The sequence below is a fragment of the Sapajus apella genome, unplaced genomic scaffold (genome assembly GCF_009761245.1).
Source record: "Sapajus apella isolate SASKATOON/1434 unplaced genomic scaffold, GSC_monkey_1.0 scaffold29, whole genome shotgun sequence".
Classification (NCBI taxonomy): domain Eukaryota; kingdom Metazoa; phylum Chordata; class Mammalia; order Primates; family Cebidae; genus Sapajus; species Sapajus apella.
The window spans coordinates 18,679,618-18,703,102 of record NW_022436969.1 but is presented as its reverse complement, the minus strand read 5'-3'; the positions used below and the strand labels follow the sequence as shown (position 1 = coordinate 18,703,102).

The window sequence follows — 23,485 nt, the reverse complement described above, 5'->3', positions numbered from 1 at the left end:
TTCTGGGCTTCTGTTTTCTCATCAATACAATTAGAAATTTAATTTGAAGATTGCTCCAAATTCAGAGGTTACATAATTGTGTAATTAGAAAAAGTAAGATATTTTAAAATGTAGAAACCTCTAATATCTGTGAAGAGAAAGTGGTTATTTTTCCGGTTTCCACTGCCAACTGCTATTCACTCAGCATGCACACAACAACCCCTGGCCTGATCAAAGATCCTGTTCATCTATTGTTGAAAAGACATCTCTCCTCCCTCTCTGACTTCTGCTCTCTGTCCTGGAGGCAGAACCTTTGTATTTCCCACCCACACTGAATGTGATATGATTGCTAAGTAAGAGTAAGCAATGCAGGAACCTCTACAATTATTACAAGAAATTAAAGAGTAGAAGTTACAAAAACACCAAAATGGGAGCAGAGGCAGGGGAAGAGAAAGGCAATGGCCCCCATGCCACAGGTCTTGGAACTGCACATGCATGAGTCATCTACAGGTTCACAGACATTAACACTAGCTAGCTTTGGTTAACACTTTCATTTACTGAAAAGCTTTATAAATATGAAGTCCTGAGAAAAATAAGCAAATGTGGGAAAATAATATTTGGAATACTGAAGAAAGAACAATAAAGATTTTAATACAACCATACACAGCTTAAAGGTCTGTGACTACATAAAAAATATACAATCTCAGAAGCTGTCCATCAGCAGACACAAGTTTGTTTTGTTTTGTTTTGTTTTTTAATATGAAGTATCTCTCTGTCGCCCATGCTGGGCTGCAGTGGTGCAATCTTGGCTCATTTCAAGCTCCGCCTCAAGCAATTCTCCTGCCTCAGCCTCCTAGTAGCTGGGACCACAGGCATGTGCCACAGCACCTAGCTAATTTTTGTATTTTTACTAGAGATGAGGTTTTGCCATGTTGGCCAGGATGGTCTCGATCTCGTGACCTTGTGATCCACCCACCTCTGCTTCCCTAAGTGTTGGGATTACAGGTGTGAGCCACCACACCCAGCCACAAAACACAAAAGTATTTTTTAAAGTTTTAAAACTGTACAGAAAGTATAAAAAGAAAATCTCAAATTCCATTTTCTCTTTTCAGTGATGTATATATGTGTATATATATACACACACATACACACAGTATACGTATACAGACTTTGAGATGTTTTGAAAACGTGGGCTCAAAAAGTGATCAAAAAGTTGATAGCAAAAATTACAGTAATATTTTGGGTGCCTGAATGATTTCCACAAATATTTAATTTTAGTATCTCACACTGTTGCAGTCCATGTTTATATGAATAGATTGCCATATCCGATAGCACATAACAAGTATCTTCAAGAACTGCATTGAATATTCAATACAAGAAAAAAGTTTACAGATGTTGTCTTTCTATCATCTGGAGAAATTTTTAAAGTATTCTGCAGCTGTAATGATGGATGTGCTCACACACTGGGTCTTATTCTATTGTTCAGTGTTCTAGCAAAACCAATCTCACATTGGCAAACATAACCTGTGTGGTCCACAGATGAGATGAAGAAAATATAAACAGATGGGACAGATCTGTTAATCATAAACATTTCTTCATCAATGTCATCATCAGATTTATTTGTGTTATGTTATTGTGAAAGACTCTGATGGGGATTATATTTAATCTATATTTTAAACAATCAAAATTTTGGCCATTTTTCACAGGTGTGGATCAATATGACATAACATACAAACTTTATTTTCAGTGGCCAGGATGGCACCTTGATATTAATTATGTAATACTGTTCACACTCAAATTCTTCTAACAAAGCATAAGTGCATAATGCCTATTCACTTACCTTCCTAATACAAGAAGATGGTACAGTGTAATTACTTAGAGGTGAAATAAAAGTAAAAAACTGAGTTTTATTTTGCCAGCTACATCATTTTTCTTTGTGACCCAGGACAATCCTATACTTCCAATTCCTCTTCTATAAAACAGATAAACCACCGTGACATACAACCACAAAACTCTGTGCAGAATGCCTATTTTGCGCCTCAGAGGACTGCAATACAAGGAGTAAAAGTTATTGTAAATAGGTCAGGCATGGTGGCTCATGCCTGTAATCCCAGCACTTTGGGAGGTCAAGGCAAATGGATCGTTTGAGCCCATGAGTTTGAGACCACGCTAGGCAACATGGTAAGAAACTGTTTCTACAAAATATATATATATATATATATATATATATATATATATATAATATGTGTTTATTATATATTTATATATAATATATTTATATAATATACAAATATATAATATATATTATAATATATAAATATATATTATAACATATATTATAATATAATATAACATATAAATATATTCATATTATATAATATATTATATTTATATTATATAAATATATTTATATAATATATAAATATATTATATAAATATAATGTTTATATAATTTATAAATACATATTATAATATATAATTATATAATAAATATATTATCAGGAGGCTGAGGTGGGAGGATCATCTGAACCCAGGGGATCAAGACTGCAGTGGGCCTAGATCATGCCACTGCACTCCAGCCTGGGTGACAGAGTAAAACCCTGTCTCAAAAAATATTGTTAATGATTACATTCAAAACACCTATGTACCCCCAAACAAAGATGTATTATTAATTTCTAAATCTTGACTGACTCTTTAGAGAGGTTTGAATCACAGAAAAACCTCAAAATAATTGTTTTTTCTATTTTCTGCCTAAATCTCAGGATTATTTTGAGGACCCAAATGAATTTACATGCAGACAGGCCTTAGGGTATTACAACTCTAGATTAGAAAGACCTGGTCCATGACGAAAGGTTTACATCTCTCCACAACTTCTAAAGAATGGCCAGAGAAGAATGATCAAGGGAGGGTGAGGGGTCCTGGGCAAGAGGGCAGGAAGGGCTCTGCAAAACCAGCATCTGCTGGAAACCCTCATCAATATCAGAAACTGTTTCAAACACATATAGATTAATAGAAGCCATCCTGGCAGGTGAAGGACACGGGTCTTATTTCATAAGCTATTAATAAAGTAAACATTTCCCCATAAAATGCCTACCTAACCAGGGAAAATAAATTATTTAACAGTAAAATTATTGTAACATCACAAAGATTCACTAACCAAATAGTGTCCTGATTCCAGGACAAAGTAAGTTTCAATAAAAAAACTCAAAGTCACAACAGTTCTATCAATCTGTGTCATCTCCTTGACAGTGCAATGTAGAATGCTACAGGACAATAAATGTTCACCAAAGACAAGGGGGGTCAGAAAAGACTCAGCAAGAGACAGAGATGGGCATTAAGGGATTGATTGTGAAAACAACTACCAACACTATCATTCAAATCTAATGAGAAAAAATTCATAGATGAGTACATGGAATATTCAACATCAGAGTCAGATTGAGACAACTGAATACAGGTACCAGTTATATGTTATGCCTGCCTTCTTTCTTTCCTGATTTGGAATGTGTGTTGTGTTCTGCTTCACACTAGTAATTTCCAACACTGGGTGTACACCGGAATTACTTGGAGAGTCTTTAACAAAGCACTGCATGCTGGGCCCCACCCTAGACCAATTAAATCAGAATCCAGAAACAGGCAAGACATTTGTGAAAGAAAAAAAACAAACCAAACCAAAACAAAACCTTCCCAAGTAGTTCTATAGTAGTCAGGGCTGAGAACTTTGCATTTAGACCCTTTTTATTTACCCCAAAATCATAAGTAGCTTTCTCCACATCACATGACAAATTATCTTTAAAACAAAGTTCCAGGATGTGTAGGAAGTAGTGAAAGATTCCTAACCCACATAAGTGCTCAAGTTTAAGCAGGAATACATCAAGTCCAGGGCATTTGCAAAAATAAAAAGAGCAAATCATGTCCTCCACAAACCTGTAAGATCTTGGGAATATCTAAGATGATTCTGTTGAGGTGAGAGCTTAGACTTAATACAGTATTTATATTGTATTCTCTCAAGAAATAGTATCACAAATACTAGGAGCAAAATATATTTTTCCATGAAAATTAAGATTTCTAGAGTTAAATCAAAGGAACAAGTAGTTTCATTTTTATAATGTGTTTAATACTCAGTGGAAAATGTTAACAGAAGATGTTTGTCTCATCATTGATTACCACAGACGGCCAATCTTGATTGTGTTTAATACCAAATAGCCGTTATCTGAGAAAACAATTCTGAATTCTAACATCAAGAATTTAAAACAACTGGGAAGTGGATTAAAAAGAGAAAAGAATTTAAATACTGAAAACAGTTTTCACAAGCTGCAAAAAGCTCAAGTTAGTAGTTACAAAACTTTTAGAGACAAATAAAGTAAAGATGAATTTGGAATATACAATATAACCCTCTGCATACACTTCCTGGCCAGCAAAGTCTCTAACAGGGAAAGTAGGATATGAAAAAAGAGAGTGACACAGGACAGAGGGGTGGGGCATCTTGGCAGAGAAAACAACACTTTTTAAGAAGCCTCTCCAGAATGCATTCCCCATCATGACAATACATTGCTGATTAATCTTGGGACAGTACATTCAAATGTCTCCCATTTTCCCCAGAAAGAGAGGAATAAAAATACTAATGGGCTGGGCACAGTGCCTCGCATGTAAAATCCCAGCATTTTAGGAGGCCAAGGCAGTAGGATCACTTGCGGCTAGAAGTTTGAGACCAGACTGGGCAATAAGGGAGACTCCATCCCTGTAAAAATGACAAAATAATTAGTCAAGCATGGTGGTATGTGCCTGTGGTACCAGCTACTTGGGAGGCTGAAGTAGGAGGATCACTTGATCCCAGGAGGTTGAGTGAGCTGTGAAGGCACCACTGTACTGCAGCCTGGGCAACAGAGAGAGACCCTATCTCTAAGACAAATATAGAACAAAACAGAAACTACTGATTTACATTGCACCGATTAAAAGGAATAAAGGATGTAAAAATTACAGAGTATCACACGAAGTCACCCATCACAATCACGATTACACTGACAGGAGGTGGAGAGGTGGCACCTACAGAGACAAGGCTAGCATGCATGATGGAGTGGAAGCCAGTGGGGAGCACAATTGCATACACAGAAGGGTTAAAACCCGAAGGACCGTTCAACTCAGCAGCAAACTAAAAATAAATAGATAATATTTTTATTTCTTTTTTTTGGATTATTTTATTTTATTGCACTTTAGGTTCTGGGCTGTATGTGCATATCATGCAGGATTGTTGCATAGGTACATATTTGGCAATGTGGTTTGCTGCCTCTATCCCCCCGTCACCTATATCTGGCATTTCTCCCCATATTATCCCTCCCCAATCTCCCTACCCCTTGCTGTCCCTCCCCTATTCCCCCACAACAGACCCCAGCATGTGATGCTTCCTTCCCTGTGTCCATATGTTCTCATTGTTCAACACCTGCCTAAGAGTGAGAACATGCAGTGTTTGTTTTTCTCTTCTGGTGTCAGTTTGCTGAGAATTATGGTTTCCAGATTCATCCATGTCCCTGCAAAGGACATGAACTCTTTCTTTTTTATGGCTGCATAGTATTCCATGGTGTATATGTGTCACATTTTCCTTGTCCAGTATATCATCAATGGGCATTTGGGTTGGTTCCAGGTCTTTGCTATTGTAAACAGTGCCACAATGAACATTATGTGTGTATGTGTCTTTATAATAGAATGATTTATAGTCCATTGTGTATATACCCAGTAATGGGATTGCTGGGTCAAATGGAATTTCTATTTCTAGTCCTTGAGGAAGTATCACACTGTCTTCCACAATGGTTGAACTAATTTACACTCCCACCGAGAATGTAAAAGTGTTCCTATTTCTCCACATCCTCTCCAGCAACTGTTGTCTCCAGATTTTTTAATGATCACCATTCTAACTGGCGTGAGATGGTATCTCAATGTGGTTTTGATTTGCATTTCTCTAATGACCCATGATGATGAGCAGTTTTTCATAGGTTTCTTGGCCTCATATATGTCTTCTTTTGTAAAGCATCTGTTGATGTCCTTTGCCCACTTTTGAGTGGTTTTTTTTTTTTTTTTTTGTAAATCTGTTTTAGTTCTTTGTAGATTCTGGATATTAGCCCTTTTTCAGATGAGTAGATTGCAAAAATTTTTTTCCATTCTGTTGGTTGCCGGTTCATTCTAATGATAGTTTCTTTTGCTGTGCAGAAGCTCTGGAGTTTAATTAGATCCCATTTGTCTATTTTGGCTTTTGTTGCCAATGCTTTTGGTGTTTTAGTCATGAAGTCCTTGCCTATGCCTATGTCCTAAATGGTTTTGCCTAGGTTTTCTTCTAGGGTTTTTATGATGTTAGGTGTTATGTTTAAGTCTTTAACCTATCTGGAGTTAATTTTAGCGTAAGATAATACTTTTAAAAAAAGAAACCTACACAAAACACAAGAAGGAAGGATAAGGACAAAAAATCGACACCAGTCAAGATAAAGAATGAGCAGCCTCCAGATTAATGCTTAAAAGGAATAAACAAGAATGCAATTGGAGAATACTAATGGAGGGGAAAAACTCCAAACCTAGAGCTTAAAGAAGTGGGTGGCATTCTGGTTAGAAGGGACAGATAATTTAATTCCATTAATTCTGTCAGGATTCCTGAGAGCATGGATCTATCCATGCAAGCCTCTGCCATGCAAAGCACATATGGTAGAATTTGAATAATTACAAAACAAGTCACACATTTGATCATTACACCAAAAAACATATAATTTAAAAACTCAAAAGTAAAATATGTATTATCAATTTCTAAGTTTAGCCTTATAGCTTGGAAATTCAAATGACAAAAAGGCCTATGAAGTGTAGGGTGTGTGTGTGATTCTTTACATTTTTCTCAAGGGAGGACTTAGGAGAAGAGTGCTGTATTTTATAATTTAATATACTGCCCTATAAGTAAATTGACAACAAGATATTCCAAGTAACACGATTAAGCATAAGGAAAGTAAAAAAGGAGAAATTCACAAACGGTGTATAAACAAAAATAATTAGCTTTCCAGAATACTAAGAAATCTGACTACTTATTAACAAAGAAGGAAACTCTCACTCTAGGATCTGACACTGAGTCTCTTTCTCCAGGTTTCTCCTCCAGGGTGAATGTATTCTTCTTGCTGGACTTTAATTAACTGGTGAAAATGAGTTACTGTACCTGTAACCAGAGCCTGTCTCCTACCACGGTCCTGCCGATGGCACTGCACTGGAAGGTAGCAAACCGGCCAGCGTTAACTTCCACATTCTGAATACGCAGGAAGTGGGGAGTCCTAGCTACATAAAGAAAAAGAATAAAAGATATTAAAAGTGAAGATTTGTAACTAATATATGTCTTTTTCAATCTATCTGCAATTTTTAGGCTTTCAATTTTGTTCACCTTGGTAAAAAATAACACTTTTGCTTATATGACCTTTAAAGATTACACTATAATTTTAAAAGATAACGTAAAAGCTTTTGTATGTTGTGTAAAAGAATAACAAAAAGCCAAGCATTCTGGAGTAGAATGAAACAGAAAGAAGATATTTTATTGTTCCTGCTGTGCAAATTATCACAGCTCAGCAGTCTTCTTGTAAGAACAGATCTGTATTAATAAAGATTATACTGAAACCTAATTGATGTTTTGAATGAAAACATATTAGATATTTATACCCACCACACGAAAAGAACAGTAAGAAGTTAAATGATGTTGTCAAGGAAGTTTTTTAAGCCAAGTACACAGCAGTACATAATATATATTTTAATACAACTAACTGGTATGCAGCATTACTTATGTAACATTTTTCAGCTACCAAAAAGACTATTCCTTTAGACATACTCTGTCGAATGATGCTGAGACTGCTACAGCATGGCAATGTTTGCTGATTCTTATTTCAAATTCAAAAACCAAGAAGAACTCCAAATGGTGAACACTATTGTCTTGTAATGTACATTGTCCATATAGGACAGCTGTTTAAATAAAGGATTATTCTATTTGATATGAGAAGCACAGACCAATTTCTGCATCACACTGACAACAGGTGTCCAGGAACTAGAATGATAATTCTAGGACTTAAATTTTATGACAAATTCTACTTTCAGGAAAACATTCCGTTATCATAACAATGATAGAGTGAAAGTGTAACAAAGCATGGAGGGTGGGCACAGAAAAGCAAGCAGAGGATGATCACACTTTCCGGGAGAGACGGCTAAATCTGGATGATAACTAGAATACATCTGTTACACCTTGCCAGCTTCCCCCACTGCCAATGTGTCTTTAGCCATATCTAGACAGCTTCAAAAAATGGGGCCCCGCTACTGGGTAGAAAAGATTACAAACTGGTGCTCAGATAAGCCTGGGCAGAACGTAATTAGGAATGGAAGTTGAGTTACTACCAAACAACAAAGAAAAACTTAATTTAATATCGTAACACACAGGAAAGCCCCATTACTAATTTGGAGGCCACTAATAATTCAGACAAAGTATTCTTGATGCTCAGCATACAAAATGTCCTAAGTGGCTTCCAACAAAGCAATATAAGCACAGACCACTGTTTCTTCATACTAATATATTAATATACAACTCTATGATCTCTGCTTTTCACTGACTTAATCAAATTACCCCTTGCTCAAGAATAACATAATTTTGTGGTTTTTAAAGATCTTTGTAAAAAGTCCCTAAATTGAATTTCTCTGTTAGCCTTTATTCCTGAAAAATTCAAAGACCTATTTGTTTTAGAAAATGGAACAACGTAACCTTTATTGGGTACTTATGTACCAGAAACTTTTCCACTGAGTACTCACAAATATTCTGTGAGAGATATTTTCTCCATTTCCAAGATGGGGAACACTTGTGGGTGCCTGGCTAGTAAGTGTCAGAAGAAGAACAAACTCTGGTATATCCAGTTCCAAACCCCAGGCTCGGTTTACGAAGCCACAGTGCCTCTCCCAGATTTCCCACCATCTGTGACTTTCCTTATCTTCATATAAGGGACATGAGCATTCTTGGATTTTTGTACTTGGGGGTGTGCTGCAACCAATCTTCCTTGGATACCAAGCGATGGCTGTATTTACTATAACCAGGGGATCTGCTGTTAGAATGTAACTTACATTTTTAATTTGGGAGTCAAAGATAACAATTGTGTAATATTCAGTCTTTCTTTGTTTACACCCACCCTTAATAAAGACATGTTGTACAGAATGAGTTATCACTTCTCCTTTGGAATTATTTTGTTCTTCAGTGTGGCTTTCTTAAGGACTTTCCATAGGTTGTTACTTCTATGGTGAGGTTAAGGGTGGGAATTTACACCTCTGTCCAAATTATATTTTGGGAGGGCCCTCCCCTGGAACCAACTGATTGCCTTTGGCTTAGAAAATAGTGTTGCTTGCTTGGAAAAATGACTGCAAGTAAAAATATAATCTACCTAAGATAATACAGTTACACTTCAAATGGAAACCAGATGAAAACATACAAACCTATTAAGTATAAACACTTTTATAAGCAAATAATCCTTCTGAAATATAAAACAATTAACCTAAATGGAAGATATTAACTCATTCACAGGGTAAATAAGATAAACACTGTGGAATACAATCTCCTAGATCAGTTTTCTCCAAGAACATGCAAGTCAAACATTCTGCTAATGTTGTAAGTTTTTTTCAGTAAATATTAAAGGCTTATATAATCTTCCAAACTTTTAAGATGCCTAGATTCCCCTTGTTTAGTGCTATAAATCCTAGACCCATGTTCAGGTGGCAAGCAGATTAAGGCTGATATTACTTTAAGATTTGGATTTCAGCATATTTGTGTTCAAGCATCAATACTTCCTTCAGTCCTTGACTATCTCTGAATATATGCAAAAGTTCTTAAACTTAAATCATCACAAAACTTTTTTATATGTAAAATACAGATTTTTAAAAGTACCTATTTTGCAGTGGTCATATAAACAATAAACAAGCTGATGCAGCCAAGGCATTCACTGTGCCTCATACTTAGCCCTGAAAAATGTTCCTTACTATTTCAAACAACTGATCTGTCATTGGAAACTGGAAAAGAGCCCAAGAAAAGAGCTCTACAGCCAGAAAAGTTTAGATTCCATGCTAAGCTGTATGCTCTGAGTCTTGCCATACTACTTTAATTGTAACATCAGGTGTATACCATCTTTAGAATAGAAATTTCAATCTATCTAATATTCAAAAAGAAACATATTCTCTCTCTCTCTCTCTCTCTCTCTCTCTCTCTCTCTCTCTCTCTCCAAATTTATAGGCCCATTTGTCTCCTGGGTACCCTTTCAAAATGCTTTGCCAGCTTTCTTCTAAAATAGGAGATTTAAAAACTAAGTATCTTCCATGAATAACAAATAGGTTCTTAGTACAACTCTCCTACCCTCTCATTGCTTCCATATTCTTTTGCTTCTTACTAAGAAAGAATAGAGGTTTTTGGTTATTAATTGATCTCAAATCAGCCTTTGATCCCAAAGCCAAGAATTATCATTGACCAAGATGTAAATCTTTTTGTAGATGTTTCATTATTATTGATTCTTCAAAGTCTACATAAAAATACTAGCAACAAAATCAAAGAGTAATTTGTGAGATCAAAGTGCAAACTGAAATAGAACAAGAGGACTATCTCCTAACCTCCTTTGCTTTAACTTACATTTTAACGTAATGACATAGGTTGAAATGTAGGGGATGCATGCCCAACTCCCAAGAATAAACAGAGTTAATATTTCTCCCTATTTGTTTTAACATATCATCACAAAAAAGGAAGCAGATTGCTGCAAAAAACAACCTGGTACTGAGAACCAACATATTTTGCAAACATTTTTTTTTTAATTTTACAATTGACACACAACTAAATTTCCCTATCTAGGATATCAATCATTTTTAGCTATTTAGAGGTTTACCATTAGCAGCTAACTAAGCCTAGCAAGGCTATCACAGTGTAGTGCCTAATAATAACAATAAATAGCTAACATTAATTAAGTCTTAGAATGTGGTAAGCATTGTTATAAGTTTCTTATATACATTAACTACATTTACTCTGTGAAAAAAAACATTATTATCTCCATTATACAAACGAGATTATAGGTCCAAAAAGGCCAAGTAATTCTTGTGTTAGAAGCAGAAAATTTTTCTCTTTACATATTTCAGGTCAAAGCTAGTTTTGTTTTCCTTGAAAGATAAGAATAGGCTTTAATGGAATAATTTTTCAAGTGGAAAAATAGATTCAACATTCTTATCAGAGAAAACTCAGCTATCCACTACATAAAAATAACTTTTAGAAGTCAACTCTATCTTAAGAATGATATTCCTTTGGAGAAATGTCCAAACTGAGTTAATGTATGTTTAAAGGGAAATGTCAATTCTGAGTCCATGCATCTCTCAACCAAAGCACATGAATCTGTCTTTATTTACAAGAACATAATTCCGAAAACAATTATAATTTGTGTTTTGTCACAATTGTTCTTATTTCAATCATACTGTTTAATAAATCTTCACTAAAAAGCCTAAATTTGAGAGGGGCAACCAACCAACGTGTGACTACACAAATTAATAATGGAAAGATTCTTTTTAAAAATAAGAACAATTTTGAATTTTAGAGGCCATATTGTAAACTTTGATATTTACAGAAATTGCTGACTTATTTCCCATTGTTCAAGTACTAATACAGAACAGTCTTGGATTTTGTATTCAATTTATCCAATATATAGCACATGGGTTAAGCGGCTTTATCTCTTTTCACTATATTATTTTGTTTTTAAACTGCCATCAAAATAATGGGGCATAATTCTGTATAATTTTAAGATTTCAGAATTCAAGGCATCATATATCCAAGCTAACTTTGTATAATGTTTAATTGCCACATGGCAACATATATAAAAGATTATATACCATGCCTAAGTGAGATTTATCCTAGAACTGCTAGGTTGTTTTAACGTCTTAAAATTAATCAATATAATATGCCAGAATATAGGATAGAAACCATGTAACAATCTGATAGAGAAGACGAATTTGGTAAAACTCAACAGCATTTAATGATTAGAAAAACAAAAACAAAAACAAAAACACTCAACAAACTAGGAAGAAAAAGGAAATTCCTTCCTAAAAGCAAGCATTTACCAAAAAACCACAGCCAACATCATGCTGAAAGACTTAAAGCTTTCCTCTTAAGATGAGGAAAAAGACAAGCACTTCTGTTCTTTTCACTTCTAATCAACACTGTACTGGAGGTTTTTTTAGCCATGGCGAACTGGCAAGAAAAATAATAAAAATCACCTGGGTTGGAAAAATAGAAATCTGTATACTGTACTTGAAGATGACACAATTTTGTATGCAGAAAATCCTAAGGATCCACCAAAAAAAAACAATTAGAGCTAATAAGCAAGTTCATCAAGATCTTGGGATACAAGATCAATACACAAAATCAACTGCATTTCTACATGCTAGCAATGAACAATCCAAAAATGAAATTAAGAAAATGATTCTATTTAAAACAACTTCAATATAAAATACTTAGGAATAAATTTGACAAATGAAGAAATAATATAACTTATACTCTGAAAACTACAGATACTATTAAAGAAAATTTTGAAAGACCTCAATAAAAGGAAAGACATCCCACATTCACAGATCAGAAAGCCTGATAATGTTAAGGTAGCAATAACCCCTCACCCAAACCAATTCAACACAATCCCTATCAATACTCCAGCTGAAATTTTTTGGCTGAAATTGGTAAGCTGATTCTCAAATTCATTTAAATGTACAAGGGATCAAGTCCTGGATATCCTTCTTAATTTTCTGTCTTGTTGATCTGCCTAGTATTGACAGTGGGGTGTTAAAGTCTCCCACTATTACTGTGTGGGAGTCTAAGTGTCTTTCTAGGTCATTAAGAACTTGCTTTATGTTCCCGGGTGCTCCTGTATTGGGTGCATATATATTTGGGATAGTTAGCTTTCTTGTTGCATTAATTCCTTTACCATTATGTAATGCCCTTCTTTGTCTCTTTTAATCTTCGTTAGTTTAAAGTCTGTTTTATCAGAGACTAGGATTGTAACCCCTGCTTTGTTTTGTTCTCCATTTGCTTGGTATATCTTTCTCCATCCCTTTATTTTGAGCCTATGTGTGTCTTTGCTTGTGAGATGCGTTTCCTGAATACAGCACATCGACAGGTCTTGACTTTTTATCCAATTTGCCACTCCGTGTCTTTTGATTGGGGAATTTAGCCCATTTACATTTAAGGTTAATTATGTGAATGTGATCCTGCAATTTTGATGCTAGCTGGTTGTTTTGCCTTTAGTTGATGCAGTTCCTTCATAGTGTCAATGGTCTTTACAGTTTGGTATATTTCTTAAACTCAGATCTGGACCAAGTAGACCTAATATGCATCTACAAATACTTCTACCCCAAAATCACAGAATATACATGCTTCTCAGCACCCATCACACTTATTTTAAAAATGACCACATAATTGGAAGTAAAACACTCCTCAGCAAATGCGAAAGAATGGAAACCATAACAAACAGTCTCTCAGACCACAGTGCAATCAAATTAGAACTAAGGATTAAGATACTCATTCAAAACCTGCACAACTACATGGAAACTGAAGAACTTGTTCCTGCATGACAACTGGATAAATAATGAAATGAAGACAGAAATAAAGATGTTCTTCGTAACCAGTGAGAACAAAGACACAATGTACCAGAATCTTTGGGATGCATTTAAAGGAGTGTCTAGAGGGAAATTTATAGCACTGAATGCTCACCAGAGAAGCGAGGAAAGATATAAAATCAACATCCTAATGTCACGATTAAAAGAAGTAGAGGAGCAAGATCAAACAAACTCAAAAGCCAGCAGATGGCAAGAAATACCTAAGATCAAAGCAGAACTAAAGGAGTTAGAGACACAAAAAACCATCAAAAAGTCAGTAAATCGAGGAGCTGGTTTTTTTAAAGGATCAACAAAATAAACTGCTAACCAGACTAATAAAAAAGAAAAGAGAGAAGATTCAAATAGATGCAATAAAAAATGATAAAGGGCATTATCACTACCACTCCCATAGAAATACAAACTACCATCAGAGATTACTACAAACACCTCTATGCAAAAAAAAAAAAAAAAAAAAAAAAAAACCAGTAAATCTAGAAGAAATGGATAAATTCCTGGACACTTACATCCTCCCAAGACTAAACCAGGAAGAAGTTGAATTCCTGAATAGACCAATAACAAGGTCTGAAGTTGAGGCAGCAATTAATAGCCCACCAACCAAAAAAATTCCAGGAACAGATTGGTTCATAGCTGAATTCTACCAGAGGTACAAAGAGGAACTTGTACCATTCCTTCTGAAACTATTCCAAACAGTACAAAAAGAAGGAATCCTCCCTAACTCATTTTATGAGACCAACATCATCCTGATATCAAAACCTGGCAGCGATGCAACTAAAAAAGAAAATTTCAGGCCAATATCTATGATGAACACCGATGCAAAAACCTTCAATAAAATACTGGCAAACAGAATCCAACAGTAAGCACATCAAAAAGCTTATCCATCACAATCAAGTTGGCTTCATCCCAGGGATGCAAGGGTGGTTTGACAAATGCAAATCTATAAATGTAATTCACCACATAAACAGAACCAAAGACAAAAACCACATAATTATCTCAATAGATGCAGAGAAGACCTTAGACAAAATTCAACAGCCCTTTATGCTAAAAACTCTCAATAAACTAGGTATCGGTGGATCATATCTCAAAATAATAAGAGCTATTTATGACAAACCCACAGCCAATATCATATTGAGTGGGCAAAAACTGGAAACATTCCCTTTGAAAACTGGCACAAGACAAGGGTGACCTCTCCCATCACTCCTATTCAACATAGTATTGGAAGTTTTGGCTAGGGCCATCAGGTAAGAGAAAGAAATAAAGGGTACTTGAATAGGAAGAGAGAACGTCATATCCGTGTTGCATATGACATCATTGTATATTTAGAAAACCCCATCATCTCAGCCCCAAATCTCCGTAAGCTTATGAGCAACTTCAGCAAAGTCTCAGGATAATAAATCAATGTGCAAAAATCACAAGCATTCCTATACACAATAGACAGAGAGCCAAATCATGAGTGAATTCCCATTCACAACTGTTATAAAGATAATGAAATACCTAGGCAAACAACTAAAAAGGGATGTGAAGAACATCTTTAAGGAGAACTACAAAACACTGATCAAGGAAATAAGAGAGGACACAAACATATTTAAAAAACATTCCATGCTTATGGTTAGGAAGAATCAATACCGTGAAAATGGCCATACTGTCCCAAATAATTTATAGATTCAATGCTATCCCCATCAAGCTACCAATGACTTTCTTCACAAAATTGGGAAAAACCACCTTAACCTTCATATGGAACCAAAAAAGAGCCCTCATAGCCAAGACAATCCTAAGCAAAAAGAACAAAGCTGGGGGCATCATGGTACCTGACTTCAAACTATACTATAAGACTACCGTCATCAAAACAGCATGGTATTGGCACCAAAACAGAGATACAGGCCAATGGAACAGAACAGAGACCTCAGAAAGAATACCACACAACTACAACCATCTTTGACAAACCTGACAAAAACAAGCAACTGGGAAAGGATTTCCCATTTAATAAATGGCCTTGGGAAAACTGGCTAGCCATATGCAAAAAGCTGAAACGGAATCCCTTTCAAAAAACCTTATACAAAAATTAACTCTAGATGTGTTAAAGATTTAAACATTAGGCCTAACACCATAAAAACTCTGGAAGAAAACCTAGACAAAAGCATTCAGGACATAAGCATGGGCAAGGACTTCATGACTAAAACACCAAAAGCAATGACAACAAAAGCCAAAATAGACAAATAGGATCTAATTAAACTTAAGAGCTTCTGCACAGCAAAAGAAACTAACATCAGAGTGAACATGCAACCTACAGAATGGGAGAAAAATTTCACAATCTATCCATCTGACAAAGTGCTAACATCCAGTATCTACAAGGAACTTAAACAAATTTACAAGAAAAAAACAACCCCATCAAAAAGTGGGCAAATGATATGAACAGACACATTTCAAAAGAAGACATTTATGCAGCCAACAATCATATGAAAAAAAGCTCATCATCACTGGCCATTAGAGAAATGCAAATCAAAACCTATCAGTTAAAATGGTGATCATTAAAAAATCAGAAGGCAACAGATACTTGAGAGGATGTGGAGAAAAAGGAATTCTTTTACACTGTTGGTGGAAGTGTAAATTAGTTCAACCATTGTGGAAGGCAGTGTGGTGATTACTCAAGGATGTAGAAATAGAAATACCATTTGACCCAGCAATCCCATTACTGAGTAGATACCCAAAGGAGTATAAATCATTTTATTATAAAGACACATGCACACGTAAGTTTATTGCATCACTATTCACAACAGGAACGACTTGGGACCAACCCAAATGCCCATCAATGATAGGCTAGAGAAAGAAAATGTGGCACATATACATCATGGAATACTATGCAGCCATAAAAACGGTTGAGTTCATATTCTTTGCAGGGACATGGATGAATCTTGAAACCATAATTCTCAGCAAACTGACACAAGAACAGAAAACCAAACACCGCATGTTCTCACTCATAAGTGGGTGTTGAACAATGAAAACACACAGACACAGGGAAGGGAACATCACACACTGGGGCCTGGAAGGTGGGGGGAAAGGGGAGGAATAGCAAGGGGTGGGGGGATTGGGAAGGGATAGCATTAGGAGAAACACCTAATGTAGATGATGGGGTAATGGATGCAGCAAACCACTACCATTGCACTTATATACCCATGTAACAAACCTGCACGATCTGCACATGTACCCCAGAACTTAAAGTATAATTTTTAAAAAGGGAAAAAAATAATAAAGGTAGGTTTCCTAGCAAAAAATAATAATTAAAAAAAAAAGTACAAGGGATTCCGAATAGCCAAAACAATAATGAGAAAGGAACAAACCTGAAAGACCCACTGGTCCCAATTTCAAAATTTACTACAAAGTTACAGTAATCAAAACAGTATCATACTTGCAGAAGAACATTCATACAGGTCAACTGAACAGAGCTGAGAATCCAGAAATGTCTTTATATTAATTAATTAATTAATTAATTTTCAACAAGGGTACCAGGGCAGTTTAACAGGGAATGAACAGTATGTCAACAAATGCTGTTGGAATAAGTGCATATCCATAGGCAAAAGAATGAAGTTACCCCACTTATACCGTATACAAATATTAACTTAAATAGCTCATAGACCTATGTGTTAGAATTGAAACTATAAAACTCTTTGGAAAAAACATAGGAAAGCTTTGTGATTGTGGAACAAATATTAGCTACAATTCCAAATAACACAACTGGAACAAGTGATGAAAGAAAACACAGAAAATTGAACTTTATCAAAATTTAAATCTTTGTGCTGTAAAGGTTGCCATGAAGAAAACTAAGGAAAAAAAAAAAAAAACCCTCACAGATTGGGGGAAAATGTTTTCAAATCATATGTCTGATAAGGAACTTGTATGTAGACATATAAAAAAAAAAACTCTTACAACTGAATAAGAAAAAGATAAGTAATTAAAAATGGAGAAAAGATCCGAATAGACATGTCTCCCAAAAATACATATAAATGGCAAATAAGCACATGGAAAGATGCCTAACATCATTACCATTAGCTAATCCTAACTACAAACAGAAGCCACCTCAAATCCACAAGGATGGCTGTTTTTTTTTTTTAAGACAGAAATATTTGCAAGAATATGAAAATTTTAAATTTTCATACACTACTCTTTGACATGGAAAATGGTGCATCCAATTTAAAAAGCAATTTCACAGTTCCTCAAAATTCTAAAAACAGTTACAATGTGACCCAGAAATTCTGCTCCTAAGTATATTTCTAAGAGAATCATATCCAAGAGAATTGAAAACAAATATTCACAGCAGCATTAGTCCTAATTATTCCCAATCTCTGGTTTTGTTGCTTCATTCTTTCCTAGCTTTGTTTGTGCATTTTGTCCAATAGCCCAAAGGGGAAAACAACCTGAATGTCCATTATCTGATGCATGCTTACATAAAATGTGGTATATCAATACAGTAAAATACTATTTGGTTTTAAAAAGGAGTGAAATATTGACATACACTACAACATGGATGAACTTTGAAACATGGTAAGTGAAAGAAACCAGACACAAACAACATATAGTGTGACTGCATTTAAATGAATATGGAGAACAAGCAAATCTACAGAGAAAACAAGTAAATTAATGGTTGCCTAGGGTTAGAAGTGGTGGTCATAGTGAGGCAGGAGAATAGGGTCTAGAGGCAGGGAATCTAAAGCCGAATAATGCTCACTTCCTAGAACTAAATCAAAAGGAGAACCCCAACTTTCCACATCCAAGTGACAAAAGGACCCAAGCTACTTCCTTTGCACACTGCTTCCCCCAACATTTTCTGGACAGTTTAAAAATTGAAAGTACTATGACTGGTTCCCTCCCACTACCAATCAGGCTGATCTTGAGCCAAGTTTTCATTTGCATAGGAGCATAACTTTGTAATTTCACTTCAGCCTCTTGATTGATCACCTTCTGCAACCAATCAAATGTTTGCAGACTGTGTAACTTCACTTCAGCCTCTGATTGGTCCCTTCCCACAACCAATCAGACTAATCATCAGTCAGTACTTTAGTTACATAGGGTGTATACCAAGTAACCAATGGGAAACCTCTAGAGGGTATTTTGAACCCCAGGAAATTCTGTCACTGAGATCTTGAGCCACTTGCTTTGGCTGCTCCTAGCCTGCGGAGCGTGCTTTCATTTTCAATAACTCTCTGCTTTTGTTGCTTCATTCTTTCCTTGCTTTATTTGTGTGTTTTGTCCAATTATTTGTGCAAGACACCACGAACCTGGACACCCTCCATGGGTAATAAGAGAAAATGAAGAATGACTATTAATTGGTAGTGGGTCTTTGGGGGGATGTTTAAGGTATTTTAAATTTGATTATGGTGGTGGTTACATAACTGTGAATACACTTAAAAACTACTGAATTGTACACTTTAAGTATGGATAGATTATGTGAGTGATAGGTCAATAAATCTATTAAAATTATATATGGCTTTTCAGACATAAAAATACATTATCAGTACCACAAGGTAATAAGAGAAATGCCCATAAATGCATAGCTTATAATATATTCAAAAACAGGAGACAACATTAGGAAGCTATTATAATAAAATGCTTCTTTTCTTAGCAGGATTATTGAACCAAATTCCAAATATGTTTTTAGTGTGCATACCAAATGCAAAAATTATCTGTTTATTAGAAGTGGTCGTATGCTAGAGAGCTGCTGATTCTGCAGAGCCATCTCCACAATTCAGGCTGATCTTGCATCTTATTGTCACTACATTAAAGTCAATTTTATGAGCAACTGTATACTTGTATCAGAATATCTAATATTAAAAAATGTTGTAATGCCTACTCATAAACCTATATGAATCCAAATAAGAGCCTTTACAGTGAAGCAAATGAGATTCAGCAATTTTGCAGTCATTTGGAAAGCATAGTTTTAGATATAAAATATGTATGCTCCTTTAGGATTTAAATTTAATGAACATCAAAATTTCAAAATAATTGATTATTATGAAATCCTGATAAGAAATCTCATAAAATATTACCTGTAAAGCTTTCCATTTTGAGAACAAACTATTGCCTTCCTTAAAATCTTTATTTGCATGTTTTCCCCATTAACTTAGAGATTCAGGAAAAAATAACTATGGCAGAGCTATCATCAAAATCATTTAAGGCTTACAGTTCACAACGCTGTTGTACCATACATCACCTTGGTACAGAGCCTGTTTTGCAATTCTGTGCCTCCTAACAGCAGTTCCCAAAGCCAACTATGTACTAGCACAGGTATTCTCCAAAGAAGAGAACATAAACACCATTTCTATGGCCATAGGAAGCTGTCTCCTATGGGAAGAACAAAATTGTATGACATTTTAGGAAGGCACTGATAAGCATGAAGTCTTTAGGTCTTTGCTGAACACAATGACTAAAATCCAGTAGAATGGAAGGGGCTACACTTCAGGAGCTATTATGTTGGCCACTGGCCAGATGTGAAAGGAGCCCAGGATACGTAATAGAAAGCCACTGCACCTGCACTCAGTACATCCACCTTGCCGTGAGGTCTGCTTTAAGAAACATGGAGGCAGCATATGTCATTAGAGTGCTCAGCATGCAGTTACTGGATCTTTTTTTTTTTTTTAACCTTCTAGTAAGAAGTGAATCAGAGGCCATGAACTTTGTGCATATTAGAAGATCTCATGGCACTTTTCTAGCTGGAGGCTATTACTCTGAGGATCTGGCTGAGTTCCAGCTCAGGTAATTGTATTCTGCTTCCTAAATTTGCCCTGCTGTTTCAATTAGGTACAGTCTTAACAGTTTTCCTGCCTTTTCAGGAAATGGGAGGGTACAGGGAATCTTCCTGAACTCCCCAGTCTTGCTGACAACAGAAGAAAGACAAATATAACATGACACAAAAGTAACACGTACCTTTGCAATGAACGAATGACTGCTTTATATTAACTTCAATGTTTGGCAAGCTTCAGAGCACCAAATAGAGATATCAGAGAGAGCAAAACCCCTTTGATGGAATTTAGGCAACTGTGTCATGATACCTTCTTCATCACAGGCCTTCTCTAAAAAACCTACAAAGAGGGTCCTGGTGATCTACTTGAATCCATGTACTAAAAAGCTGAGCCAGCCCTGCAAATGTTTCCATTTTTATTATTGTAGATATAACCGTTCTTTCATAATTTTGGGTAGGGTTCATCAGGAGAGACCCATGAAATGTATAAACTAGCCAGTTTCTCTTTAATACCAGAGATTCTAAAAGTAAAGCAGGTTACCATCCCTCAGATGGCCAAAAATTTGAAGTCTGACAACATCAATTTTGAAGGAAGATACAGGGAAAATAAAACTACCATGCATTGCTGGTGATAATATAAACTAGTTCAGATACCTTTCATAGCATTTTGTCAGCATCCAGTAAAACTAAAAATGTGTCTGCACCACATCCCAGCAATTCAGCCTCTAAGAACACACTCCACTGAGGCTCTCACACACTGCGCCAGGAGGTGTATCCACCAGGCTCACGGTAGTACTATTTTAATAGAGAAAAACTGGGAAGAAACATTAAATGTTCATAAAATACTAGAAAAAATAGAATGTAGTATATATGACACAACACCATGGATTAACCTAAAAAATGTAATACTAAGTAAAAAATAATTAGAATACAAAGAAATGTGTATGGTTTGAAACCATTAGCATTTATAAAAGGCAATCCTTACTTTTTTGCTTTTATAAACCCATGAGGATTATGGGAAACAGCACACATGCACATGTGCGCACGCACACACACCCACACACACATTTGCAGTGTTCAGTTGCTTGGCACTGTATGTTATTTGGTAAAAGTTGAGGCCCGGCTCCCTTGCCAGAGTGGGAAAAGCCAACAACTCACTTTCCTAGTCACAGCAATTGCAAGGCATGAATAAGCATGATCTAGCTCACTTACCCTGATATCCCCCTCAGGGCTTTGCATCTAAGGCCAAAGAAGCCAAGACCCAGAGTCAGTGCAGAATGTCTAGGCAAGGGTCATCTTTCAAGCATAAGGTGGGCACAGGCACAGTGCCAGCTGCCCATGTTCTCACAGCTGGCTCCCCTGCCATAGTGGTTGCTGTGGCTGCTTGCATAGCCTAACTTTGGGGGCCTGCTCATCATCTGAGTCTAGACCACAAGAGTTCTCAGGGATATCACTGTCCTCCAATTCTCTTTCAATAAGATCCCTTTTCTGCTTCATGCAGCTACAGTCTGCTGCTGCGTCCAGACTAGAAACCATAACAGGTCCAACAACCAGCTCATCATAGTGGTGGCCCCCGGGGGGCGGGGTCTGGAAAGAAATAGATCTAGCAATCCGCACTATTTTATTTAAGAAAAAAGGTTCACATACAAACATGACAAATTGTTAGTTGTTCATAGTAGATATTTTTTAAATTGTATGCTTATCACCCATTGTACTTTTTTAAAGTACTAATTTTTAAAAGATGAAGAACAGGCCATTTCTAGGGTCCCCAGGTGATATAGGCAGGTATCTTATGTTTGACAGATCCCAGGCCTGTTTGCAGCTATAACATTTGAAACTGTGACAAATACTAAGGAACCATGCCAAAAACATACTAGACTTAGGAACAAAATGCACAGACTCTTAATACTTAACCTTGTATTACAATTGAAAAGAGAATGCGAAAGGCCATGGCAACAAATAAACAAGTTCTTTGCAAGGATGTCTGAGCATGCCAAAGAATTCCTTCATTCCCCATTCCTGACCCACACTTTAAAATACTTAGACATACACAAGCCATAGCATTTACATTAAGTATATGCTTTTGGATTTCTGGACTGGCAAACCAAAACATACAGACCTGTCAGAGAACTTCCTTGGCAGGATGACTTCTTTGCAGGCTTTCAACGCTTCTCTTCATTCATAATGTAAATATGCCCCCAATGATGTACCCAAATATTTACAAGTAAAGACAACTTACTACATGGATGTCCTAACACCTTCACTTCATCGATAGCGAGATAGCCTTGATGTCCAGAAGTTATCACTTCAAAAATCACCTAGAAAATTAAGAAAGATTTACATATTCATTTTGTCTGGCTTTTACCAAATATCTCCTATATATAAGGCTCTTATAAATAATTTCCTTTATTCTTTCACTAATTCATTCATTCATGTGCCTAACATCTGCTATTCAATGTTCCAGGTTTTAGACTACAAAGGTAGGTAAGACCCCACCCCAATCTTCAGGGAGGTCAATAGGTAGTGAATGGATTAGACAAAATCCCAACTTAGAAAACCCATAGTGAAGGATACTTTATGGAGTTGCGGAGGATGACATGTACACTGTAGGAAAAGCAAGAAGCTCACAGGCTAGTGAGTTGGCACAGACGGCAACTTGTGAGTAAGCTGCCTGGGTGGGAGACAGGGACATGTTATAGAAGAGTTTCTGGGGTTCCCTCTCCAACAGTTTCAGCAAATGCAAAGGATTCCCCACACAAAGCCATACTCAAGCTTGTGAGAGATCCTGAACATGAAACAAAGTCTAAAGAAGACTTTTAAGGTTACACTACATGTTAAACCCACTGCCATACCCACATTTGGATTGTGGTTGTTTTCCCTCAAGAGAAAACGTTAACATTTAGGTTGCTTTAGGCAATATTTCTGAAGTTCTGAAGGTGACTTCCTGACCACACTGGACCATGTGGGGTAGTAAGTTGAAAAATAATACAATTTGAATAATAATAATAAAAATAATAATACAGGTGAAAAAATAAGACAATTTAAGTGTTATGAAGGCAGAGTACAGGGTACTAGAGGAACATACACCAGGAGGACCTCCCATGA

General features: G+C 36.0%; 1 protein-coding gene across 12 annotated transcripts in view; it reads right to left on the bottom strand.

Moving 5' to 3' along the window:
- PTPRM (protein tyrosine phosphatase receptor type M) overlaps nt 1–23,485 on the bottom strand; it is an 816,519-nt gene that overhangs the window by 471,452 nt on the left and 321,582 nt on the right. For all 12 annotated transcript variants that reach the window (XM_032293498.1, XM_032293499.1, XM_032293487.1 and 9 more), the window contains exons 4-5: nt 22,620–22,698; nt 7,163–7,278 (exon numbers count right to left, since the gene is read on the bottom strand). In XM_032293498.1, the coding sequence (XP_032149389.1) occupies nt 7,163–7,278; nt 22,620–22,698 (195 nt within the window). The remainder of the gene's footprint in view (nt 1–7,162; nt 7,279–22,619; nt 22,699–23,485) is intronic.